The sequence below is a fragment of the Podarcis erhardii genome, assembly GCF_964252035.2.
Source record: "Podarcis erhardii genome assembly, chromosome: 12".
NCBI classification, from domain to species: domain Eukaryota; kingdom Metazoa; phylum Chordata; class Lepidosauria; order Squamata; family Lacertidae; genus Podarcis; species Podarcis erhardii.
In genome coordinates this window covers 200542-227765 of record NC_138513.1, presented here as the reverse complement: position 1 = coordinate 227765, position 27224 = coordinate 200542, and the positions used below count along the sequence as shown (strand labels likewise).

The following is a 27224-nucleotide window of genomic DNA, read 5'->3' as shown; positions in this document are numbered from 1 at the left end:
CCTGGAATTTCCCTAGGCTGTGATTGTACCTTTAACTCTAGGCCTTCACATTTTGGGGGAAAATGAAGGCTTGCTGGGTTATGCCCAGTATGAGGGATGTGTAGATGAATTTCCTCCAGTTCCGGGCAGGTGCAGCTTGGACCTGCTGAGCTAAGTGCCACCTCCTGCTAATTACTCTTCAAAAGAAATAATAAGATTTGTAGGATTCCAAGCCGGGAGGGTGACTCCTCACATATTCACCATGCATGATGCAACTTCCAAAGCAAGGAACACTCCGGGGAACAGATAATCCTCCCCATCATTAGCAGAATTGCTGGTTTCCATCCTGAGAAACACAAAGTGCTTCCAGAGCTCTTCAGCTACATCAACAATCAACATCTGAAGTTATAAAGATCTCACATTATTTAGAACTAGATTTGGGTCTAGGCAGGACTCTATCATTCCTGTTATGATCGTTTCCCCTCTGTTTGTTAGGGCATTCGTCTTTGGCCACTGGAAAATCGGACCTCATTCTATGGCTCTTAATTAACACACATATCCAAGCAAACTGCTTCATCATAACTGACCTCACTTTCTTTTGGACAAACGGATTTGCAAGGTTGCACCATTTTTTCCCCTTTATACACCAGTGCTGTGATAACTGTTGCTCTGTATGAGGATTTTTAAAACAAAAAGAATTATTTTAGATGTTGTTGAGGTCAATCCTGATGAAAGTGGTGTGTGATGCTGCAGAGGCAAAGATGGGAGGCTGTGTTTCCTGGCTCTGTTCTTCCAGCAGAATCATGCTGGTGGCAATGCTTCTGCTTGTCCTGCTGTGTCATGTTGTGGGCCAGAAACATTCCATTAACTGTAGCATACAAGATGATCCCCTCCCGATCCCTCATGAATTTTACCATCCTGGAGACCTGGTCATTGGAGAGATTGTTTCTCAGGTCTTCTTCCTCCATAATCTCCTCTCTTTCCTGAAGCAGCCGACACAGATTGTGATTAATGAGCCAATGTAAGGCACCATCTCTCCCTCTCCCTCATGCCGCTTATTTAATAAGTTCCAAGTATAGTTGCTGAGAACTTATATTTAAGGAACAATTGTGTTTGTTCATTTCTGGAGTGAGAAAAGTGGCACCTACAGCATATTGGTGGCAGAAAGCATTCATAGTTTTCTCTCAAAAGTGTTCTTGAAATGTATGGAAGTTGTGCACTGTATTGGAATTAGGTTGGTGATTGTGCTGGGAACTTGAGGCACTCTGCTCAAGAGAAAGGAGCAAAACCAGAAATAACAGTGGGAACAAAGGGGCAGTGGAAATCCCCCCCAAAATGCATAATGAAGGTGGTTTATCAAAGGTTATGGTTAGCTACTACATAAAGGTGAGTCAAGCTGGGAGCAAACAGGTCATCAAGCTGCATATGTGACAGTATAAAACCATATGTGTAGCTGCAGCCCCCGTAGTCTCTTGTCTGTGCCATGAGATGAATGAGCCACCATTCTTGCATAAGAATAAAGCCTTTTTGCTTTGCTGCCCATTGCCTGGTGATAGTCTCTGCCACACAACAAACCTCAACGTGGCCGAGTCCCACAAGAGCACTTCCACCAGCCTTGCCCAGAATATGTACGTGGAGGGTTTTGTTCCTTCAGTGAAGACAGGAGTGAGGAAGAATAACTAAATCTGGGTCATATTAAAGCTAGTTATTCCCTCCCGCTGTCAAACATTTTATTGCTTTAAGTACACTGGAGATGAACCAGCAATCAAATATGACGAGAGTATGTGTTGGCTAGATGCCTTTAGAAGTATAGTCTGGACCCCTCGTCTTGTTCATTTAAACATATATAAATAGGCACAGGCAAAATACTATAGGGATGTGTGTTCATGCACGGGCGTGTGTGCGATTTTAAAAGCTGATCCTAAAACATAATACACTAGCTATTATTACAAGGCTTGCAGTTTGATTTTCTTCTTGCTTTCTTCTCTCATTTTATCACCAAGTAGAAAATGCTCTTCAGCTGCATTAATATATCCAGATATTAAATAATCCATTATTAGTTACGTGATGCAATTTTATCTTAGTTATCGTTCAATTGTGTCTATTGATATAGAGATTTTCAGTAACAACTGCATAGAATGAAATAACAAGATTGTCAGCGGAGAGTTGGTTGAAACGGTCTCATTCTATATCACTTCTCTTCTTTGAGTTTCCTTTTAAAAATACTAGGAAACAGGTCATCCCTGAAACACAGTACTAAACTGGAAGCCAGGAAGGAAACAATGATCAAATGGGGGGGGGGGGGGGAAACCTGGGAAAGTGTGTGCCCATGTTGACATGAGAAAAGTTAGGATGGAGGAATCACATAGGTTCTCTCTAGGTATGAATTTAAGGGAAACTTGTGCTAAGCTAATGGTGCAATGGATTATAACAATAATAAATAGGAATTAAAGTGATTTTGGCAAATGCCAATAAAAGAATGAAAATTGTAATCATGTGGCTGATTAGCTAGATGAATAAAGAAAGAAAATGGGAGAAAGGTTAGGTATATAAAACTCAAGGAAAAAAGGCAGGTTATACATTTAATAACTAATGAATAAACATACTGATCCAGTCGAAATAAGATTAAAACTATACAAAATATTTTATGTACATTGTGAAAATATGTAAAGAAAATCTTAACTTTACACTCAGTTGATTGGCAAAGGGAATGACTCAACTGAGGTTCAAACTGCAAGTCAGTCTTGGAAACAAGCAGATGAGAGAAGAAGAATATGAATGTGCTTTGGTTGCTTCTGTTACTGTTGTTTATTAACAGCTTTAACAACTGTAATTTCCACGACAGTTCGGTGCCAAAGAACTACCAGCACATCCTGGCCTTGGCATTTGCCGTTCAAGAGATCAATGAAAACCCCGACATTTTATCCAACGTCTCTCTGGGATTTCACATCCTCAACAGCTACTACACTGCCAGGATGACCTATAAGGCCAGCCTCAGCCTATTTTCTGCACAACGGAGGTTTGTCCCCAACTTCCAGGGTCACAACCAGAACAAAGTGATAGCTCTGATCGGAGGATGCATCTCCGAAATCTCTGCAAATGTGGCCATCATTTCAGCAATGTACAAGGCTCCACAGGTAAGCCTGTTTCTGAGAGAATACAGAGAACACATCATGGTTCCGTTCAGGGAAGTTTTTAATCTGTGATTTTACTGTATTTTTGGTTTCTGTGGAAGCTGCCCAGAGTGGCTGGTACAAATAATTTATTATTATTATTATTATTATTATTATTATTATTATTATTATTATTGGATCATCATGATTTCGGAAAAATTGCCTGTTATCCTTTGGATAAATGCAGGTTTAATGATACTGCTATTAAGTTTATTGACAGTTCATTGGCAAACTATGCTGATCAACAAGTTTTAAGCAGGGCTTTGTCCTTTCCCTGATCTTGTTCAACCTTTTCATCCATGACTTTGGTCACTAGTTGGGAGCTGTATCTGTGAACATTGTCTGACATAGACAATGGAGCGACGTCCTCAGAAGAAAAGATGTGGGGCCTGCAGAGGAGCTCAGAAGACCTGAGGATCTGGAGGAACCAGTCCTGTCCCAAGGCCACCTGAAGTGCCTCTTGACAGATGGAACTTACCCGATCTCCCTCATAGTCTTTCTCAGAACCTGAAAGTCCTGCTTTCATCCCTGATTCCCCATGAAGACTGAGGGTGGCAGACCGGGATGGTGACAAAATGTGTTAAAAGTGAGCAGAAGAGGGAGCTGGGATCAAGCTTGCATGTTTGCACACAAAGCCATCTGACACCTTACTTGCGTGAACCTAAATGTCTACCAGCTCTCTGTGGTTTGGCTGGCATATTTAGGTGATGATTTGTTAATACCCTGTGTCCTCCATTGGCATTAAGCAACGGGTTTACAGAATGCGCACAAAAGCCCCCTTTTCTTAATTTGTTGCCTGGATCCACCCCTTTGACATGATTATGGATTTCTGTAGATCTTCTGTTACAGATGATGGCAGCATATGACGCCTGAAGCAAAACCCCAGGAGTCTTTAAATACTTCAGATATTTTCATGACTGCCACATAGCAGAGACCCCTTTTCTACAGTCCCAAAGTAAGGACTAGCACGGGAGAAAGAATACTCAAACCGAGCAATGCAATTACTTGCAGATGGTGTTATTCTGATATTCCACAGATAAAATGGCATACAAGCCATTAGATTCATGTAACATCACTTTTGAATAATATTTATGCATTTTATTTCAGCTCACTTATGGATCATTTTTGCCACTACAACATGCCAACACTTTATTCCCCTTTTTGTACCAGATGGTCCCAAAGGAAGCCCACCAAAACACAGGAGTTGTGACATTACTTCAGCATTTTGGGTGGACATGGATTGGGCTTGGTGCTGTGGATGATGACAAAGGGGACCGGTTTTTACAGACAATGGCCCCAGTGCTTGATGAAAATGGTATCTGTTGTGCCTTCATCATGAGAATACCAAAATGGAATTATGTGGATGAGATTATAGAATACGTTTCACAACGTATAGAACACTATGTAACTGTCTTCAAGGAGACAGCCAATGTGTTTTTTGTATATGGAGAACCGCCATCCTTTCAGGCTTTGAGAGTGTTGTTCTTTGTAGCACCATTCATGGAATTGCCACCTCTTGGAAAAGTCTGGATTGTTACATCTCACTGGGATTTTGCATCATTCTCTATTCAAAAGAATTGGGATTTACAAACCTTCCATGGGTCCATATCTTTCACAGTTCACTCAAATCAGCCTGAGGGTTTCCAAAAGTTTCTTCAGATGGTAAGACCTTCGTGGTACAAAAGAGATGGCTTTATTCAAGACTTCTGGGAACAGGCTTTTGACTGTTTGCTAACAGTGTCCAAGGAGTGGGAAGGAGAGGAGAATAAAACCTGCACTGGGGAAGAGAATCTGGAGAGTCTTCCTGGAGGTTTGTTTGAAATGAAAATGACTGGCCACAGCTACAATGTCTACAATGCTATCTATGCTGTGGCACATGCTCTGAATGCTATATTCCAGTTCAAATCCATGCATAGAAGATTGGAAGAAGGACGAAAAATGGCATTTCAGAATGTGGAACCATGGCAGGTAATAAAATTAAAGTTGAGATTTACTATAACTATGTTTAAGGTGTTTAAGGTGTGGATACCCAGAGCGGTACTGTTAGGCCCAGAGCCATCACCCCTCCAGTTCCCTTCATGATCCCATGCAGCCTGTTCTTGCTGTAAAAGATGGGATGATACCTGAATTGGAAACCAAGTTATAAAGGCCAGTGTGATCATTGTGGGAACCATTTATAATCTTAGGTGCAGAGTGCGCTAGAGGGATGTTCTCACCAATCTATAGAAGGCTCGTTGAACACAAAGTTGTTAGCAAAATGAGTTGTACGTTGACCTGGGAGCAGGACCCTGGGGGTGCTATCGATGAGGCATGTGGGAGCAGTTTTCTTTTGGTTTCTTTTAGCAAATCCACTTGGATAAGCAATGGCAGTCTAGTGAGTTGTTTGTAAGTCACAATCTGCCACCCATGTGGAGGCAGTGAAAGGAAAAGAACAATCAAATGATCCCACATCATGTACAATTCAAGAGTAGAGTCCGATGGATGAAGCCCCCACCTATGCCAGCTGTGGGGAACGCCCAGCTCTCCATGTGTTGCTGAATTGCAACACAATCAATTGTGGCTTATAGAAGTTGTAGTTCAGCAACATCTGAGGGCCCAGAGGTTTCTGCACCTCTGACACCTGCTGTTTAAAAAACTCCTGATATGTGCCTTTGTGAAATGGTTGTCCTTTTTTCTTGTTATCCTTCAATCCAGGTCCATCGTTTTCTACGGAGCATCGTTTTCAACAACACTGCTGGAGATCGTGTGCACTTCAATGAAAATGCAGAATTAGTTGTAGGTTTCGATGTTACAAACTGGAGGATTTACCCTAATGGTTCAGTGATAAGAGCCAAAGTTGGAAAACTGAAGCCTCGGGCTCCTTTCGGCAAAGAGTTAACCATTCATGATGATCAGATTGAGTGGCATAAAAGCTTTAATCAGGTGAGACATAGCTGTGTGTGAGACCAGATATTGCCATGAAAATCAGCCTTGGGTCCCAAAGGTTGTTGGACTACAACTCCCATCATCACCAGGCAGGTTAGCCAATAATCAAGGAGGATGGGAGGTGTAATAAAATGCACCAGTTTCTGGGAACTGAAGGACAAGTTTTGAGATCAGCTTCAAAAATTTTGAAAATTCCTTATTGTGTTCCAGATTTAATTTTGGTAAAATCCCACATAATCTTTTTTTTTTAAAATTGCTTGATTTCTGGTGTGGGGTATCCAGAGAGAATGTCCATTTGCTGGATATTTCCATATTCAGGGCATGATGCTAGTAATCCATTTTCCATATTCACTCAGGGCCATGCTGAAGTCTATCTCCTTATTAATAAAGCCAATTAAACCAGGAGCTCAGAATCTTTTTCAGTCCTTTGCCCACATTCTCTTAGGGGAAACCATCCAGGGATCATATGCCAGTGGTGGGTGGGAAAGAGGGAAATGACTGCGCCCAAAGAGGGTGAAGCAGCAGGCATGACTCTGGCCTGTGTTGAATAGGCTACATTCCAGCGATTCCAAACACAGAGGCTTCTGGATACATCCCAGTATTTCTCTCTATTCTCCACAGAGGCAAGCAAGATGGATGATCGCTGTTCAGGGCCACATTCTAGCCAAGCAGAAGAGCTTGAGGAGGCACAGAGCAGGGCTGGTGGGGGGAACATGGAAAGCATGACTTGGGATGAAACCTGAGGCATGAAGAGAAGCACCTACACGGCCACATGCCCCCCCCCCCATCCTGGCATTTTCTCCCCAGGAATGATTATTATTATTGGTTACATTTCTATACTGCCCTTCCTTCGAAATACCAAAGTAACAAGCAAAAACAATACCCCCCTGGCCCAACCCAACCCAAAGATACAGTAAGATACAGCGGAAGCACCACCTTAATCCGCCCATCTTTAATTCTCATTAGGTGTCAATAAAATGACTTTTCTAAGCTTTGAGCCTTATCAATTCAGTTGAATTTGTTCTGTTTAAACCCTCTCTGGACAGAAGCAACATGGTTCAATTGAGGAATATTTCCCTATTACCAAAAATATTTTTATTATTGTACAAAACCCAAAAACCTACCCCTTTCCTCAGTTTCCCCTAGTATAGATGCAAAACGTGGACTGACTGCTTTGGCAGGTAGAATTGCTCCTCTGCACCATCTCCATCAGATCAAGGGGCCTCTGGGTGCCAAAGCATCTGATGATGTGAGGGCCCATGACTTCCTGGTTGTCTCTCATGGTTCTGGGCTCACAGCTGCCAGGCTCCATGAGCATCTGCTATCTATAGGCCATTGACTCATTGACCTGCTATGAAGACAAAGGCAGGAATACTGGAGAATAATGTGATGGAGAGAGGATGGCAGTCCTTCACATCTCACTCTGGGGAGAAGATGAGATGGCACCTTCCTTTCAGGTAGCATTTGTTCAGTGCACAGGTAGCAGCTGAACTACGACATTGGAAAGAGGCAGAGAATATGATTAGCCTCCATAAACTTTTCTGCAATGCTTTATTCAGATCAGCCCAGGCTTCCTTCTGAAGCCAGCTAGGATTCCACATCCTTGGGACTCAGCATGCCAGCCCTCTTCAGGCGTTCGCTCCTCACACAAGTGTGGTGATCTGACAGGGGGAGCGGTTGACGGTCACCTCTCCATCAGGACCATCCCTGTCTCCCTCCGGGAGTTGAGCTCTGAATGCAGGGTCCTAAAACTGTTCTGAAAATGGATTATTGTAGAGGACACTCTCTGCTACAGATATCCAGCCCTCAACATGTGGAGGAAAGCTGGAACAGCTGACTGCTGCATGCTCACTTTCCTCAGCACATAATCCTAATCATACAACAGTCAAATGACAGATAATAGGTTCTTGCTAATCTTCCTTTCTTGTTTTGGTGCAGATGCTGCCAGTTTCCGTGTGCAATGACAACTGCTATCCTGGCTACAGCAGGAAAAAGAAGGAGGGAGAGAGGTTCTGCTGCTATGATTGTGTTCCGTGTCCAGAAGGGACCATCTCTAACCAGAAGGGTAGGAGCAGTGCTTTTTTCCTAGAAAAATAGGTGACGGTACTAAACATGAAGTTGTTGCAATATGTGCCACACTTTTTAACAATAGCCGAAAGAGGTGCCGACACTGGGTACCCTTCAGTGCCCCCTGAAAAAAAAGTACTGGGTAGGAGGCAATATGTACAGAGAAATAATGATGTGTATTTAATATGACTTGTTTGCTATTTCCTCCTTTGAAAATAGTGTATTCCTTTAAATATATTTTGCAATACATATTTTAAAGAGCATCAAACAAGTAACATTATTTTCTCCCATAGTTTCAAAACGAGAGCACTGTGACCTTATGTCAGTTACTGTCTCTCAGTCTAAACACCTTAAATGGGTCTTGAGGATCAAATGAGGGAAATAAAATATGCAGAATAAAATGTAACACTACATATATATATATTACTTTTAAAAAATAAAACAATGGTATCTTTAGAAGCACACACATCAGCAATGTCATTTGTCAAATGACTGAGCTTTTCCAAAAGGCCAACAGACTCCCAAAGCGAAGGAGCCCTGGAGTCCTCAAGGCACAAACAGATTTGTGTGGCTAGAGGAGCCTATTCCTGCTCTTGGTATTTCTAGATCTAGATGGGTGGGTTGCATCCAGACTAAGCTGGTTGTGCTTGGTTCCCAATGAGAACAATGGGAATAACTTTAATTCATCTGTAGATTTTCACATTAATTGCAACTCCATCTATCTTTATTGCACAATTTGTCCTGTCTTCTTTCTCTAATGAAATTCAAGAAAATGGACATGGGGCTGTCATGTGGTCCATGCCTTAGGAATAAAATGTACCAGAAATGCAAAGAACACATTTAACAAATTATACTTGGCAATTATTGTTTACCCCAATAAATCATAGGACAATCCTGGAAGAGAGTTTATGATGCTATTTCCACCTTCCATGGCCATGGGTCTGGGGTGTGTAGGTCTTCTTTGAAGCCCATTAAATATTTCTACCATTTCCTTCAGTTTCCCTGGTTGCTCTCAATTCCTTGTTTTGTCACAACAGCTTCTCCTGGCTTTAATTGAAGTTTGAATACTAAGTGCTTGAAAATGTTGAAAATGTTAATAGGCTGTATGCTAAAACAAGTTCTTCCTTTTACCTTAAGAAATGTATTTCAGCTCTGGTTTCTTTGGAAGTAAAAATATTTGAGTCAAAATGAACAGCTGTCAGGTGAATGATAGGGTATCTCAAATAAAGCTCAGCTGAGGGTATAATGGGTATTCAGGAAGCATGGGTGTGTGGGAAGGGTTGTAGAATAAAGGAAAGTACATCTAAAAACCCCAGCAACCAGAAAAATAAATAAGTACAACAAAAGCTCTGCACAACACCTACAGAAATTTCACCAAACTTTTCTTTCCCCTTTGGAATACAGTTTAATTTATGGAAACTTCCAGCAACAGGAACAGCCACAAAATAATAATAATAATAATAATAATAATAATAATAATAAAGAAGAAGAAGAAGAAGTATTGGAATAGGACAACAGCCTAGTGTATTCATGGTTTTCAATGAGACCAGAATTTACGATCTCATGGAAAAACAATCTAGTAGACCAGTTCAGCGTCATCCAAACTTTCTCACTGAAATCATGAGTGTCCTATGTGGTTCAGTTGGTCAAAGAAGGCTGCTCCTCTTCCCAGAGGCAGGCCTTGTGTACTCCCCGTGAACAGCGGAGGGCATGGCTAAGCCGCCCGCATCACTGGGAGTCCAGGCTGCGTCATACACCCCAGCCGACCACTCCAGTCGACCGGGGAGCATGACTTACCCTATTTGAACCGCCATGCAGCCGGGGGACTCCCTCTCCTTACCCCCTCCTTCGTCGGATCTCCTGCTCTCCCGCCCTATTTTCATGCATTCGCCATTTGGCCCTGCTATGGACCACGGTTGGTCGCCTGTTGAGGGAGTCAGGCAGGAATTTTTCCACTTGGCGAATTGGCACCTGCCATGTGGTTTTTGCCTGCCTCGTAGCAATTGTCACAACTTTGTCAGGTTTGGCAGTTAGGCATTGGTAAAACCTGCCCCTCCCATTTAAGGGTATTCTGTTAAAGGGATCCGGGGGTGTGGATCTTTTTTTTTTTTTTTTTAAATCTGTTTATTAAGTTTTTACATAATACATAATACACCATACATAGAAAAGAAAAGAAAAAAAACAAGCATAAAAAAGACAAAAACCAACTACAGGACACACATAAAAAAGAAAACAAGCAAAAAATAATAAACAAAAAATGACAAACATGAATTACAACACAAAAAGATAAAAGTTACCAACACAATGACTTATTGTGGATCTTATCCGAAGCCCAGGTAGATGCTAGGGCCTTGCCTCGATCCCAACGGGAACCCTGGGGGAGGTCGTAGGTGATGTGCAGCAACAGGGCTCCCCCTACTGGTGGTTGACCCTTACAAGACTTCCTGCATGGCGGGCAGGAGTCAGATATAGTCAGTTCAGTTCCAATGCCTACCAATACTGCTCACATCTGTAACCAATAAAGTTGTGGCCTTAATTATCCCATCAACCCAAAATATTGGTGTCCGTGTGTTTTATTATACAAGAAATGGGGGAGGGCTTGGGGCCGTGACATGCAACTGCATGGACACAAAAAGCACTTTCATTTCTTTTTAAAATAAGATTTTATCAAAGCTTTTTCACAATACAATAATACAAAAGAAGCCGCTCTACATAAAAACAGAGAGCTAGAGATAGAATGCCGAGTCCTCCCTCCAAAGCTGCTCTTGACTCTGGTCTCACTCAGGAAGTGGGGGCCCTTCTAGCTCTCACCTGGGAGCTTTTGTTTTCCCAGTCCCTCATCCTGGGAGGTTTTCCCTTCCCTGCCTCTCACTCAGGATCCTCCCACCATCCATCTGCCCCCCATGTGTTCACAATCCCCCAACAACAGCCCAGAGCAAAGGAAACCGAAAGGAAAGGAAAGGGGGAAAGGAGATGAAGGAGAGGAATTTCACTGCCTGCTGTAACTGATTCTTTCAGGAGATGTATATAGGTCATCATCTTTACATTTTTAATTGTTCCTCCACCCTCCAGATATGGATGCCTGTGTCAAGTGTGCAGAAGAAAACTACCCAAACCAGGACCAAACAGGGTGTATTCCGAGGGGGCTGAGCTACCTCTCCTACCAAGAAAAGTTAGGGCTCAGCTTAGCTGTCTCTGCTCTGGCTTTCTCCCTGATCACCACCTTCGTGCTGGCGACTTTTGTGAAGCACAAGGACACTCCCATCGTCAAAGCCAACAACCGCAGCCTCACCTACCTCCTCCTCCTCTCCCTCCTTCTCTGCTTCCTCTGCTCCTTGCTCTTCATTGGTCAGCCTGGAAAAGGGACCTGCCTCTTCCGACAAATGACTTTCAGCATCGTCTTCTCGGTGGCCCTTTCCAGTATTCTGGCCAAAACCATCACCGTGGTTCTAGCATTCATGGCAACCAAGCCAGGCTCCAGAATGAGGAGATGGGTGGGGAAGGGTCTGGCCAATTGTGTGGTCTTTTCCTGCTCTTTCCTTCAAGCTGGCATTTGCACCCTTTGGCTAAGTGCTTCCCCTCCATTCCCAGATACAGACATGCAGTCATTGAAGAGTGAGATCATCCTGGAATGCAATGAGGGTTCAGCTGCCATGTTTTATTGTGCTTTGGGTTATATGGGTTTTCTGGCCGTTGTGAGTCTCCTTGTGGCTTTCCTGGCTAGAAAGTTACCTGACAGTTTTAATGAGGCCAAATTTATCACGTTTAGCATGTTGGTTTTCTGCAGTGTTTGGCTGACCTTTGTTCCAACCTACCTGAGCACCAAAGGGAAATACATGGTAGCCGTGGAGGTCTTCTCCATCTTGTCCTCCAGTGCTGGGCTACTGGGTTGCATCTTTTTCCCTAAATGCTACATCATTGTGCTGAGGTCTGACCTGAACAACAAGGAAAGCCTAATAAGGGGAAGAAAATAGTGTGTGTCTGTCTCTCTGTGTGTGTGTGTTTGTGTGTGTGTCCATATCTTAGAGCTTGAGGAGTCCTGGGATATCATTCGCTCTGACCTCTGATCTTGATCTTTGAATAAATTTGTGTCTCATCAGTTTCCTCTGTGTTGGTTTCTTATTCTTGACCAGCTCCAGACTAGAGAACTCTATTTTCTGGACCATGATCATGATCTGGATGTGGATGCAGGGCAGGGCAAATCAGGTTTGGGTCAGTTTGGACCCTATAGAGTCTGATCCAGATTTATAAATCAGGGCCAGAAACTATACATAACTGCCAAAAACATAGATTGATCAAAAAATATTTGAGGGGTCCAGGCTCCCTCAGGGCAATGGGCATTGCCATTCAAATGGTGTTAGTGCACCACATCTTGTGATCAGTTATGTGGGTGGGGCTTACCTGCCCCCCCCATATTTTATTCAAGTTGGCACCTCTGGAATTTAGAGTGTGATGCAGGCAACAAATTTAGTAGTAACTGCAACCTCTCTCTAGGACAAAAGTGGCCTTCAACTTCCTCATCAAGTGCCACTGACTAAATATATCTCAAAGAAGAAAATTGTTGTAGGGTTCAAAAAGGAAAAGAAAAGAAAAACTCTAGCCATTCATTATGCAACTTCAAATGACATCAGCACACAAGGGAAATTATAATAACACCTATCCATGCCAAAATGGCTAGTTTATATATTCTTGTGCATTTTGCAAACAAATGTCATAAACCATCAGAACTGGAAAAACAATATCCCTTATGGGCTCCATGGGAGGCACTGATGACACCCTGGGTGTCTGCAGCCACCACTTGGGTGCCCATTGCTTTAAGCCCAGATTTTTGACAGTGTGTGTGTACAACTCACCTGGGAACTTTATGGAGAAGGCTGGGTAAAGATGATGATGATGTTGGTGTATGCCAAGTGTGTGTGAGCCACGTGTGATAATTTATCTCTAGTCAGGGACAAAGCAGCCTTCCTAGCTAAGTGCAACCAACTGCATTTCACTGCATTTCAAGAAAAAAATAGTTGTAGAGTTCAGATAGAAAAACCCCCTACTACTTCAATCTCTCATGATGCAATTTCAAGGAACATCAACACTCAGGGGAAATTATCATCACACCTCTCATTGTCAAAATTACTGGTTTCCATCTGAACAAGAAAGAAAGATATAAAACCTTCGTGTTGTTGACCAGTGGATCTGGACACAGGTAGGGCTCTGTCATTCACCTGCATCATCATTTTCCCTGTGCAGGTTAGGGTCTGCTTCCCACCAGATGATTCTGCCGTGATTTTAACCCCCAAAGTATACACTGTTCTTCATCATTTTTTACATACCTGGCACTCAGCAGGTTTGGGGGGGGAGGGGGAGTGAAGGGAGAAATAGAACACCCTCTTCAGGAACACTGATGATCACAGAGCCATTACTAAATACAAAGACCAGGCTATAGTTCATGCAGTCCCTCAAATGCCAAGCTCTGGTGCAAATCAGTGTAGCACCACCATTTGCTATCATTCAATGGAGTTCGAAGAAAAACAGATAAGAAGGTCGAGGCAAAACATGGCAGTCTATGTTGGGAGGCAAAGTTTTTTCCACAGGATTGTGTTGGTTATGGTGTTTCTGCTGTTACTGCTTTGTCATACTGTGTGCAAGACACATTCTATTAACTGCAGCATCTTTGATGATCCTCTTCCTATTCCTCATAATTTTTACCAGCCGGGCGACCTGGTCATTGGGGGAATTGTTTCTCAGGTCTTTTTCCTCTACAGTAACCTCTCTTTCACAGAACAGCCTACACAGATAATGATTGATGAACATTAGGCATTATTTCATTTACCGGTAATCAGGAATTTCCTGGTGTACAGAGAATCAATCAGTCAGTCCAGTCCACCAGCTCAAGTTAAAAACATCAAGAATTTTTTAAAGAGTATTTTTTTAAGACGCTCTTTCATTAGCTGCTACAACAGATTCCATTTGATGGATGTTTGTCAATATCCTGAAGTATTAAAATTGTTTTTTCTCTTTTTCAGATGTGGATGTTTGTGCCAATTGTCCTGATGACAAGTATGCAAACAAGGGCCAAACTCAGTGCATTCCCAGGGTTCCAAGTTTCCTCTCTTACAAAGAAACTTTAGGATTCGTTTTAGCTATCTTTGCCATTTCTTTCTCTTTAATCACTCTTTTAGTTCTTGGAACTTTTGTGAAGCACAAGGACACTCCCATCATCAAAGCCAACAACCGGAGCCTCACCTACATCCTCCTCATCTCCCTCCTTCTCTGCTTCCTCTGCTCCTTGCTCTTCCTTGGTCAGCCCGGAAAGGTGGTCTGCCTTCTCTGACAAGCAGCCTTTGGCATCATTTTCTCGGTGGCCCTTTCCAGCATTTTGGCCAAAACCATCACTGTGGTTCTAGCATTCATGGCAACGGAACCAGGATCCCGGGTGAGAAGATGGGTGGGGAAAGGGCCGGCCAATGCTCTTGTCCTTTCCTGCACCTCCATTCAAACCAGAATTTGTGCTCTGTGGTTAAGCACTTCCCCTCCATTCCCAGATAGGGACACACATTCATTGAAAGGCAAAATCATCCTGGAATGTAATGAGGGTTCAGTTACCATGTTTTACTGTGTCTTGGGCTCTATGAGCTGGCTAGCCTTTGTCAGCTTCTTTGTGGCTTTCCTAGCCAGGAGGTTGCCAGATAGTTTCAATGAAGCCAAGTTCGTCACCTTCAGCATGTTGGCATTTTGCAGTGTTTGGTTATCATTTCTCCCAACTTACCTAAGCACTAAAGGGAAATACATGGTGGCTGTGGAGATCTTCTCCATCTTATCATCCGGTGCTGGATTACTGGGTTGCATCTTTTCTCCAAAATGCTACATCATTCTGCTGAGGCCTGAGCTGAGCGACAGGGAGCAGCTCATAAGAAAAGCAAAATGAAAGAGTATGGCCATCTCTTCATTGTGCATCTAGACAAATGCTGATGATGGAGATCTCGAGAGAATTTGGCTATGTGCATTTGCTCAGGGAAACTCCTTTCAGTGTGGTTCTTGACTCAGTCAATGTGCCACAAATACCCCCATTCCTACTTCTATGTTGGTGGTTTCCAGAGAGATTGGAATAGGACCCAAAGCTTTTTCTTCTATTCAGGGTTTTCCTCATCCTCATATAGCTCAATTCATGTTGGGAATAAATTAGGAGTGAAAGGCATCTCGAATCCTGTTACTCAGGCTTTCTCATCTCAAACCAACCATGCATCCTGCCGTAAAACTATAAAATCTTAAGACATGAAGACATAAAATCTCAGTTTCGTGTACATCAATTACATGCAATAAAACCACAGTCACAGTCAGTGGCGTAGCGTGGGTTGTCAGCACCCGGGGCAAGGCAAGTAATTTGCGCCCCCTAACCCGTGGATTTGCGCCCCCTAACCCGTGGATTTGCCCTAACCCCAGATGTTGCGCCCGGTGCGGCCGGCCCCCCCTGCACCCCCCACGCTACGCCACTGGTCACAGTGAAGTCATTAACTACACATATTCTGAATTGCCAGTTGAAGTCAATTAGGTATTTTTGCCAATTCAGCAGAAATCAGCCCGGATACCATTTTGCTGCCCAATTCCCGGATGAGTTTGGGAAAACCCAGATATATGGCAGCCCTGAGTAGTGGCCATTGCTTCAGTTCACAGTGCAGGGTTCTAAATAAGTCAAATTGAGGTTGTAGCTGTGGTTGGCTAAATTGGGCGGTGGATCATGAGGTCAGAGAGACATTTCCAGGATCTGGAGTTCTTACAATTTTTATATACGGAGCAAGAGTCCCTTTGATTGATCAATGTAAAATGAAGTCAGCTGGTATAGAATGCAACTTCCCTGGTCTCCAGATTTATCACTTTCTATGCTTTCCTGGACAAAATGGAGATTTAGAATCAAGGTATTTGGGCACCCTCAAAAGAAAAACACACACCCAAAAATAAATAAAAAAAATTCCTTCCAGTAGCACCTTAAAGACCAACTAAGTTAGTTCTAGGTATGAGCTTTCGTGTGCATGTACACTTCTTCAGATACACACTTCTTCTTCAGATACACACTTCTTCTTCAAAATAAATGTTAGAAAGGGACAGGATTAGATGCGGATGAACAAAGCATTTTTGATATTTAAAAAAAATCAAGACTCCTTGTGCTCCCCTCTGCTCCCCTTCCTCTTTCCCCCCACGCAGGGGAGCCCTGCCCTCCGCCTGCCCCTCAAAGTCAGTGCGTCTTGCGGGGTTGGCCTGGGCAGCGACAGCCTCTCCTCCCCACCTGCTCCCCAGCAGCTGCTCTGAGCTGCCCAAGGGAGGAGGCCAGCAGCAGCGGCCATGGAGAGGCAAGAGGAGGCTTCCTGGCCACCTCCACTGTTGCCACCACTCAGGACAAGCCCTGGCTCATCCTCCTTCCGAGTTGGTGCTGGCAGAACTGGCTTGGGAAATAGGGACAATCCAGGATCAAATCAGAAGCCATGATGGCTTTTGGAATTAGGGAACTGTCCCTGGAAAATCAGGAGACTTGGAGGGTATACTATTCCTCTTTTAACCTTCTTGCCAGATACTGCCCTTTCTTTGCTTTCAAGGGTGATGGGAACTGACGCACTAATGGAGCTTGGATTCATGTCATGTGAACCCCAGAAACAATTTAAGTGCTCAGGAGAAACAAGACTGTTTGAAGATAATAACAAAAATCCAAGAAGCAGGAAATAGGTGGGAAAAAAGTTTGGGTGTGCAGTCACTAAATGGGAAAATTATTATGAAGTATACTGCAGGTTCAGCTGCTTAATTTAGTTCATATTCGGCAACGAGGCCTTTCTCTTCATCAACATCTTCATCACCATCTTTCCTAGCCAGGAAGTTATCCTGCCGTTTCAATGAAGTCAAATTTATTACAATAGCAGCACAGGGTTTTGCTTTTGTTTCCTTTTTGGAAACAGTTATTCTTTGCTTGAGCCTACTTGAGCACCATTGGATAAAGTTGCTTATTATAAAATGTATAGGATGAATCTAGTGTTAACTGGCCCTTTATTTGAAACCTACAATCCCCAGAGATACCCATAAAGAGAGTTTGATTGCTAAACCATCCTGGGAACTGAAGCTCTGGCAGAGGAATAGGGATCTCCTTACAATTCTGTTATGGTTGGTGGGTGAACATAATTTCACTTCTTGGCAGAGCTAACCTGGACTTACTGGGATATATCCTCTAGCTATTTTATTATCCCTCAGAATTGTAGGAATTACATGTGTGTGTTGACTCTTAACAGTTTTTTTCATCTGTGAGGCAAATTCAGAAGTCAAAAACACACTAGGAAAATTACAACCCCTATCATTATGAAAATTACTGGTTTTCATTCCCTTATACAGTGTACACCTAGAGCCTGTTAGTGCCATGAATTATCAGCATATGATTAAAAATATATAAACTCTTCATGAAGTTGAGAATCCTATTTAGACATATACACTGCAGGCATTCTTTTGTGTGAATTTTTCTTTATAGAGTTAATTTTGCCACAATCTTTATCTAAAGAATGACTATCTCTCATTCTCAATCTTTCTACTCTGCAGTTAATCTTCTGCACCAAAGATTCTTAATGTGAAGACTTAGAGCTTGCTGACTAGTGATTATTAACACACACATGGACCCAGCCATGCCCTTTTGTGCCTGATGTGCTTTTGGATAGGTGCTAGAGATCTCACAAGGTTGTGTTTCCCCCCCTTTTCAGACAGAGGAAAAGTTAATACCTGTAGCTGAACAGCTTTGTGTGAAGATGTTAAGAATAATATATATAAAATTCTCCTTCACCCTTTGAGATAAATCAAGAACAAGGAAATGGGCTGGTCAGAGCCACTTAGCAACTCCGTTAAATCAGTGTAGTAACTCCAATCAATAGAGGCAATAGAAAAACTGATAGCCAGAAATAATACTGTAGTTTGAAACATGGGAAAGCAAAGTTTTGTCAACAGGGCCATCCATCTGCTGATGTTGCATCTCATACTGCTAGATCATGCTGCATGCAAGACACATTCCATTAATTGCAGCATACAGTATATCAATAGGAGTATTGCATCTAGATCAAGGGAAGTAATAGTGCCACTGTATTCTGCTCTGGTCAGACCTCACCTGGAGTACTGTGTCCAGTTCTGGGCACCACAGTTCAAGAAGGACACTGACAAACTGGAACGTGTCCAGAGGAGGGCAACCAAAATGGTCAAAGGCCTGGAAATGATGCCTTACGAGGAACGGCTAAGGGAGCTGGGTACGTTTAGCCTGGAGAAGAGGAGGTTAAGGGGTGATATGATAGCCATGTTCAAATATATAAAAGGATGTCACATAGAGGAGGGAGAAAGGTTGTTTTCTGCTGCTCCAGAGAAGTGGACACGGAGCAATGGATCCAAACTACAAGAAAGAAGATTCCACCTAAACATTAGGAAGAACTTCCTGACAGTAAGAGCTGTTCGACAGTGGAATTTGCTGCCAAGGAGTGTGGTGGAGTCTCCTTCTTTGGAGGTCCTTAAGCAGAGGCTTGACAACCATATGTCAGGAGTGCTCTGATGGTGTTTCCTGCTTGGCAGGGGGTTGGACTCGATGGCCCTTGTGGTCTCTTCCAACTCTATGATTCTATGATGATCCCCTCCTGATCCCTCATCAATATTACCAGCCAGGAGACCTGGTCATTGGCGAAATTGTTTCTCAAGTTGTCTTCATGCACAATACACTCGATTTGAGGAAACAGCCGACACAGAACTTGATTGACGAACCTGTGTAAGTAATTATTCTTTGTACTCTCATTCTAAATGATGTACAGTCCATAATTACTAAGGACACATCACTAAGAAATACCATTCTTTATTTACTTTTTGGGAGTGAAGAAACAAGCATTTTGGATTGATAATACACATAGTGTCTTCTCCATTACAATGTGGGGACAAACAACTACAAATTTTCCTTCACCAAAGCCCATTAAAATCCATGGATCCTGTGTATCCTCACAGGGACGGTTGCTGTCACTGCTGCTGCGGCCCAGGGGGATCTGGAGGGGTGCAGAATTCTTTTTAAAATGTTTTAAAATTTCCCTTTCCCTTTTTATTTCATTATTATTATTATTATTATTATTATTATTATTATATATGCAGGGGTGGGGGTGGGGGTGGGATGGATGTTTAGTTGGGAATTTGTTTGATTTTGATGGATTTGTAATTTTTACAGTTTTTTATTTGTATTGTTTTTTGTTTTCTGGGGTTTCTTTTTTTGTTTTGTTTTTATTGTTTTAAGGTCTTATTTTGTTCTTAAGGGGAGGGGTCAGGGCTGCCGGGGAGTGGGTCCAAGCCAATAAAATGGCTGGGGCATGTTCCACAGGGGGGGATGCACTGGGACAACCGATCTCAGTGATCTCGGGTAGGAGGAGGAGTTACGCTAAGACCAGACCATGTCATTACATAGGAGGCAGGTTTAGTCGTTGTCTGAGGACTATCCCTGCCTCCAGGTCTGGTCCTGACCAGATGGATACTAGAATCAGCAAGGGATACCCACATGACCTGAAGGTGCTGCTGTGCAATGCCAGGTCAATGATTCATAAGACCACTGCCATCCATGACTTGATCATGGATGGAGGATTTGACCTGCCATGTGTAACAGAGACTTGGTTGGATGAAACAGATGGGCCTGTCCTTGCTGCTGCTTGTCCACCAGGTTTCTCTTACGCACAGCAACCCAGGTCATGTGGGCAGGGAGGGGGGTTGCAGTGATTTTTAGGAAGTCATTAGTTTGCACCAGGCGTCCTATTGGGAAGACCCAGTTTTCTGAGTGCATGTTCTGGAAGTTGGGCAATAGGGGCAGTACAGGATTCCTTTTGGTGTACCGACCTCCCCGCTGCACCAAGGATTCCCTGCCCGAGCTGCTTCAGGTCGTGGCGGATGTTCTCCTGGAGACACCTAGTTTGGTTGTCCTAGGGGATTTTAATATCCATGCTTGGCAGGGGGTTTCCTGCTTGGCAGGGGGTTGGACTCGATGGCCCTTGTGGTCTCTTCCAACTCTAGGATTCTATGATTCTATGGAATCCTTGTCCTCCTTCTCCCTCCTCCAAATTTTCCAGTTTTATTGTCTTTTCAATATTCCATTCCAAGTTATCACATATAGAGGATACTACCAATCTTTATAGGAAGAATGAATAATTTATAGGAAGAATGAATAATTTGGATTTGAATAACCCTCGGCTTTTTTTTCCCTACCAGAATTTTGGAGATCAGACAAAAGTTTAGGAAAAGTTGTGGCAGATGCAATAATATATATTCCATTTTATATTTGGATTTTTTTAAAAAATTAAGTATTGTATATGTGATGGATTTCTGCATTCACTTTGAATATTGTGACTCACACAGGTACAATTTATGGTGATGAGTGGGAGATAAATCCTGCACACACATTTGCCAATACTAATCAAGTCCACACTCAACACCCTCCCCCCACCCCTGCAAGAAAAATATATCACAGTTTGATCTTCTTCTTTTAAAAATGTATATAGGTCCTTGAGCACCAGGCACATCTCAGGAGAATGGCTTTCAAAGCAGGCAAGTTTGTGGGAACTTCTGAGCACCCCCTCTGCAGCTCCATAAATCTTCTCTAATTTCATGAACTTATGGAAGTTGTCTTTATATTTGTATTATGGTATCTCAGATTTCAGATTTAAAAATGACTTTTTACCTGTAAAAGGTTTTAAATAAGAATGTACTGAGTAAAATGACAAGAATTTCCATCTGTTCATTTGAGTTCATTCTGCAAAGGTCCGGCAGATTTTGTCAGGGCCAACCCAGGGTGTTTGGCCAACTGAGGAAAACAGAAAATGCCCCCTGTTAAGTTGTGGGTTGACATAGCAGACGACACAGCGATTTCTCCAAGTAGCTCTTTATTTCGTAAGCTGGAATAGAACTGACTGGAAACAGCTCAGCCGGCCTGCTTTTATAGGCAGCCGGCTGTCAACACTGTAACAACAACAACCCAGAGTTCCCGCCTAAAATAACTGACGTGGACCTGAGTGAAAACTATCTACAGACCTGAGTGAAAACTATATACAGTATCCCCCTGCTGGCCCAGGGTGAAACTTCACTACATAACACCCCTCCCCACCGAGACAAGGCGTTAGTTACAATCGTAATGGTTTCCTTATATACAGCACTACGCGTAATGGTTCAATTAGGCACAAAAGCATATTGGTTACATTTCCCATACTTAGACCAACAGTGATACCTGTCCAACAACATAGTCCTTTAAATAAGTTGGGCGCTTGGGAACTCTGCCAGACCGCCAGGGACTGGTAGCCAAGTCCGGAGGGCCACACAGTTCTTGCTGAGGCTGTGGTGCGACCCTAGGTGGCGTTGGAACCAACTCCCCTGGATCCGCTGCTGTGGGTGGAGCCTCCGCAAGTGGAGTGGTCTGAGTCTGTGGTAAGTCTGGCAGACCCTCTGAAGCGGCTCGGTTCGGCTCCACGCTGGCAGTTTGCGAGGGAGGTGTAGGTGGGGCCTCGCCATCTGTACGTGTCTCTTCTGGAGCCGCAAGCGCAGTTGGGGGCACCTCGGTAGTGTCCAAGTCCCCAACCCTGCGCCTAAGCTGGTCTATGTGCCGTCGCCACAAGCGTCCGTCTTCGAGTGCCACCTGGTACGAGCGAGGTCCAGTGACTCCCACTACTGTGGCTGGCACCCAAGGAATGTCCCCCACATAGTTCCGGGCAAAGACCTGGTTTCCTGGGACAAATGACCGTGGCGCGTTGGCACAGCCTGGGGGTTCAGCCACGGCAAAGTCCGGGTGTAGCCGGTCGAGCGGTGACCTGAGGCGGCGGCCCATAAGCAGTTCAGCAGGACTCCGCCCTGTGGCCACATGAGGGGTGATGTGTTGCACAAACAAGTATTCGGCGACCCGCTCATGCCAGTCTCCCCGGTCCAGGCGCGCCAGTGCCTCTTTTGCCGAGCGCACCATTCTTTCCGCTTGCCCGTTGCTGGATGGATGAAAGGGTGCCGTTAGGGCATGGCGGATGCCCAGTCCCAAAAGATACCGCTCCAACGTGCCTGACGTGAACTGTGGTCCGTTGTCAGAGACAAGGACATCAGGACACCCATGCGTTGCAAACAGGCCTCGCAGCACCCGGATGACAGCTTCGGTAGTGGTGGAGGGCATCAGGGCGACCTCCAGCCATTTGGAATAGGCGTCCACCACTACCATAAAGGTCCGGCCGTGAAAGGGGCCAGCCAGATCAATGTGCACCCTCGACCAGGGTGTCTTTGGCGTCTCCCAGGTGTGTCCCTTAGCTGCCGGTGGTGCAGGCCTCGACTCTTGGCATGCTTGACAGGCGGACACCCAGGCAGTGATGGCATCGTCCATATTAGGCCACCAGACGTAACACCGAGCCAACGCCTTCATTTTGACAATTCCCGGGTGGCCAACGTGCAGAGCCTCCAGGATGCGCTGACGGAGTCCCTGGGGAATCACGACGCGGTCTCCCCACAGCAGACAGCCGCGATGAGCTGAGAGTTCATGTTGTCTGGTTGCGAAGGTTGGAATTCCGATGCAAAAGGCCCTTGTGGCCACCCCCTCCACACCCAGTTGAGCACCCGGCTGATGGTGCGATCCTGGGCAGACGCGGAGGCCACAGTGGCAGCTGATACAGGCGCTGCCGGAAGATCCTCAATCAGGAGGAGCGATGAAGCTGGAGCCAGGTCTTCCACAAATGCTGGAAGAGGGCAACGGCTGAGGGCGTCGGCATGGCCCATCGATTTCCCTGGGCGATGGATGAGCCGGTAGTGGTAGGCAGCCAGGAAAACAGTCCATCGCAGCATGCGTGGCGAGAGGACCGGTGGAGTTGGACGATCACCGGCGAGGAGGCCCAGGAGTGGCTTGTGGTCAGTGATGAGGTCAAAAGTCCTGCCATAGAGGTATTCATGGAACCTCTTCACTCCAGCCACAAGTGCCAATGCCTCCTTGTCGAGCTGGCTGTAATTCCGTTCCGTCAGAGATAGTGTCCTGGAAAAGTAGGCGAGTGGTGCTTCTCTTCCATCTGGAAAACGGTGACTAAGGACAGCACCGATGCCAAAAGGTGAGGCGTCGCAGGCAAGGACCAGCGGCCTGGATTCACTGTACTGTACCAGCACACTGTCTGATGAAAGGAGAGCCTTAACCGCGTTGAAGGCCGCCGTCTCCCGATGACCCCAGGCCCAAGGCGTCTTTGTACTAAGGAGTCGGTGAAGAGGCTCAGCCACTGTGGCTTTGTGGGGCAGGAACATGTTATAAAAGTTCAGCAGCCCCAGGAATGCCTGCAACTCCGTCTTGTTCTTTGGGGTGGGGGCCTGCTGGATAGCGCGGATCTTGGATGTGGTCGGGTGAAGGCCGGAGGCATCGATAAGATAGCCCAGGAACTCTACCTGTGGAACGGCGATCTGGCACTTCTCCCTCTTTACCTTGAGCCCGGCCTCTTGGAACCTGGTCAGCACGGCACGGAGGCGCTCGAACAGCTGCTGGTGTGAGTCTGCAGACACCAAGACGTCATCAAAATATGGTACCACGCCCGGAAGCCCTTGCAGGAGACGTTCCATAAGGCTTTGGAAAATGCCAGGAGCCACACTCACCCCGAACTGCAACCGGCGGCAACGGAATGCCCCCCGGTGGGTGACGATCGTCTGGGCTTCAGCAGTGGCATCATCGACTGGCAGTTGTTGATAGGCTTGGGCAAGGTCCAGCTTAGCGAAGACCTTACCCTCACCCAGGGAATGCAGCAGGTGTTGGACAACAGGAACCGGATAAGCGTGCTGCTGAAGTGCCTTGTTGATCGTGCACTTGTAGTCAGCGCAGATTCTCACCGACCCATCTGGCTTGACAGGCGTGACGATGGGGGTTTCCCACTTGGCGTGGTCAACTGGCTCCAAAACTCCTTGGGCGATCAGTTTGTCCAGTTGTTCGTCCACCTTAGCCTTGAGAGCAAAAGGAACCCGGCGTGGCTTTAGCTTGATGGGGGCGACTTGTGGATCAAGGCTAAAGGAGATGGGCGTACCTGTATATTGCCCCAAGGTGCCGTCAAAAACCTCGGCAAAGTCTTTGACCAGACCCTCAGACTCTGCGTTAGAGATGCAGTTAATGCCGGTGACTTCCAGGCCGAGGGCATCAAACCAGTCTAGCCCTAGGAGGCTTGGCCGCTGACCTTCGACCACCACCAACCGGAGCAGGCCCGAAAAATCCTTGAAGGCGATCCGGAACCGGCCAACGCCTACCACGGGAATGTCGTTTCCCTGGTAGTCTCTCAGGTGTACGCGGTGAGAGTCGAGTTGCCTTTTGGACACTCTGGGTACCAGTCTTTTGATGGTGCTCCACGACACGATGGACAGGGCAGACCCGGTGTCGATCTCCATGTCACATGGAGCTCCTTCAATGAGCACCGTGACGTTCAGCTTGCATCGCGTAGGCGAGTCAGTTTGGCCAATCGTGGTTCCAGACGGGCAGCGGCAGTTGGTGAGAGCGAAACAACTTCCCTTGGCAGACTGGAGTGAAGGCTTGGACTTGCGAGTCGATGAAGGGGGGGGTGTCAGACGGAGCCGATCGGCAGACCTTAGCGATGTGGCCCCTTCTGGAACACTTCCTACAGATGGCGTCTCTGAATCGACACTTGGCACGGGAATGGTTGCCTCCGCAGCCGGCACATTCCGGTTGGCCCTTGGACTTCTGTTGGAACTTCCTGTGCTCCCGCTTTGTCTGGTGCACGTCATCGCCTTCACTGGAGGATGCCTCATCACTGCTGGCCTCTTCATGATGCACCGGAACTGGCTCCCTAGCAAGACGCGGGCTGCTGCACTTGCGGATCTCCTGGGCGGAGCGTTCAGCAGCTTCTGAGGCCACAGCCTCCTCAATGGCTTTCTGCAGCGTGAGGTCTGGCTTGGCGAGGAGACGCCGTTGCAGATGGATGTCCCGGACCCCGCAGACGATTCGATCCATCAGGGCATCGTCTAAGTCTCGGAACTCACAGTGCATTGCAGCCTGTTGGAGGGCGGTGGTGTAGTTGTTGATTGACTCCCCCTCTGCCTGGTTCCGGTGGTAGAACGCATGGCGGGCAGCAATCTTGGACGGCTTTGGTGCGTAGTGGTTGCGGAGCTTCTCTTGGATCGTGTCCCATGGTGTTGCCTGGACTGCTTCGGGCGCAACCAATGCTCGGGCCGTCTCAAACACCTCAGGCCCACAGAGGCTGAGGAATAGGCCCCGCTTACGATCCTTTGATACTGCTGTCAGCTCGTTGGCTTGGAGGTAGCAGTCGAACCGAGCGAGGTAGGAATCCCATGATTCAGAGGCTGGCGCAAACGGCGGTAGAGGCACAAGTGAAGCCATGATTCCGATGCCGGCGTGAAGGGCGATGGATGGAACACAGTGCTCTAGCCAGAACAGTCAGCTCTGAATTGGTTCTGTCCAGTGATTTCGCTCAGTGATTTCGCTCTGTGATTCAGCTCAGTTCAGAGGCTGGCCGCATCTGGCTGTGCTCTGATGTCCACCCATCCCATCCTCGTCACCAGTGTTAAGTTGTGGGTTGACATAGCAGACGACACAGCGATTTCTCCAAGTAGCTCTTTATTTCGTAAGCTGGAATAGAACTGACTGCAAACAGCTCAGCCGGCCTGCTTTTATAGGCAGCCGGCTGTCAACATTGTAACAACAACAGCCCAGAGTTCCCGCCTAAAATAACTGACGCGGACCTGAGGGAAAACTATCTACAGACCTGAGTGAAAACTATATACAGTATCCCCCTGCTGGCCCAGGGTGAAACTTCACTACATAACACCCCCCTCCTGCCACCAGCCCCCAGTTGTAAAGGTTGTGGGGTAGGAAAAGGAGGCTGCGGCAAATGGGCCTGGGCGAGGCTGCAGCTGCCCCTGATGTCACTGCTTCCTCCTACCACATGGGTGGGCCAGCCCATAGTTTTCTTATTGTTGTTGTTGTTTAGTTGTTTAGTCGTTTAGTTGTGTCCGACTTCGTGATCCCATGGACCAAAGCACTCCAGGCACTTCTGTCTTCAGTTTTCTACTTACCCTCATTTAATTCCATTGTTTAAGCCATAGGTGGTAATTCCATTAACTGCTTGGAATAGTTTATGAAGCAACTGGAATGATCCAAAAAATGTTTCTTTCGTGTATTACATTTACTGTAGTTCAGTCTATCATCTTACATAGTTTTAAGTTACTCCTCCAATTTGGAAGCTTCCAGGTAACTAAGAATGAAATCTACAAACATGATTTTATTCATGATGATGATAATGTTGTTGTTGTTGTTGCTGCTGCTGCTGCTGCTCCTGCTGTTTCAGTAAAACAGGCTGTACCTTTTTCAGTTCAGTGCCAAAGAACTACTAGCATGTTCTGGCCTTAGCATTTGCTGTCAAAGAGATCAACGAGAATCCCAACATCTTATCAAATATCTCTCTTGGCTTCAAAATCCTCAACAGCTACTACACTGCCAGGATGACCTATAAGGCCAGCCTCAGCCTCTTTTCTGCAGAACGTCACTTTGTCCCCAACTTCAAGTGTCACAACCACAACAATCTGATAGCTCTCATTGGAGGATGCATCTCTGAAATCTCTGCCAATATGGCCATCATTTCAGACATCTACAAGACTCCACAGGTAGGCTGTGTGCATGAGTGTGTGGAGATTTCACAATTGTGACACACAATCTAGATGCCCACAAAGCTTTGAAAATGTTCCCTGATATATTTTCTTTAATGAACAGTTTAAATGTGGACTAAGTGTTAGCTTATCTAGCAAATACATAGCTCTTTAGAAAACAGTATTCACTGAGTGTTCATCGATGGCTTAACATCAAATGGAGGGAGGTTAAATTGAGTCCCTCTAAAAGCTATATTCTGGGACTGAACTGAAATTTTGAATCAATGACTCAGATGAAAGATTGGAAAGAATCTATATCAATGTGCAGCTGGTAAAAAAAGTGGAAGGGTTATTAACATTTCTAATGAATTGGACACAGTATTCCAAGTATGGCCTGGCCAAGGCAGAATAGTGATTACTAAGGCCAAGCATGGGTTTCTCAAAAATAAGTCATGCCAG

At 45.3% G+C, this 27224-nt stretch overlaps 2 protein-coding genes and 1 long non-coding RNA gene across 3 annotated transcripts in view; all 3 read left to right on the top strand.

Annotated features, from left to right (window-relative positions):
• Nucleotides 1-13952, top strand: part of LOC309352948 (vomeronasal type-2 receptor 26-like) — a gene marked incomplete at its 3' end in the record, with an annotated part of 45581 nt that extends 31629 nt beyond the window's left edge. The window contains exons 2-6 of the mRNA XM_081881772.1: nt 4260-5120; nt 5847-6074; nt 8016-8142; nt 11217-11839; nt 13848-13952. Coding sequence (XP_081737898.1) covers nt 4323-5120; nt 5847-6074; nt 8016-8142; nt 11217-11839; nt 13848-13952 — 1881 coding nt within the window. The 5' untranslated portion in view covers nt 4260-4322. The remainder of the gene's footprint in view (nt 1-4259; nt 5121-5846; nt 6075-8015; nt 8143-11216; nt 11840-13847) is intronic.
• Nucleotides 13953-14188: 236 nt separating this feature from the next.
• LOC309352947 (vomeronasal type-2 receptor 26-like) lies at nt 14189-15467 on the top strand (the record flags this gene model as incomplete). Its single annotated transcript, XM_081881771.1, has 3 exons — nt 14189-14195; nt 14318-14437; nt 14477-15467. 3 exons carry the CDS (start codon nt 14189-14191, stop codon nt 15061-15063), a joined length of 714 nt encoding a protein of 237 aa, XP_081737897.1. The 3' UTR covers nt 15064-15467.
• Nucleotides 15468-18457: 2990 nt separating this feature from the next.
• Nucleotides 18458-27224, top strand: part of LOC309326109 — a 10022-nt gene continuing 1255 nt past the window's right edge. The window contains exons 1-2 of the long non-coding RNA XR_014150161.1: nt 18458-18906; nt 26492-26783. This is a non-coding gene — a long non-coding RNA (uncharacterized lncRNA). The remainder of the gene's footprint in view (nt 18907-26491; nt 26784-27224) is intronic.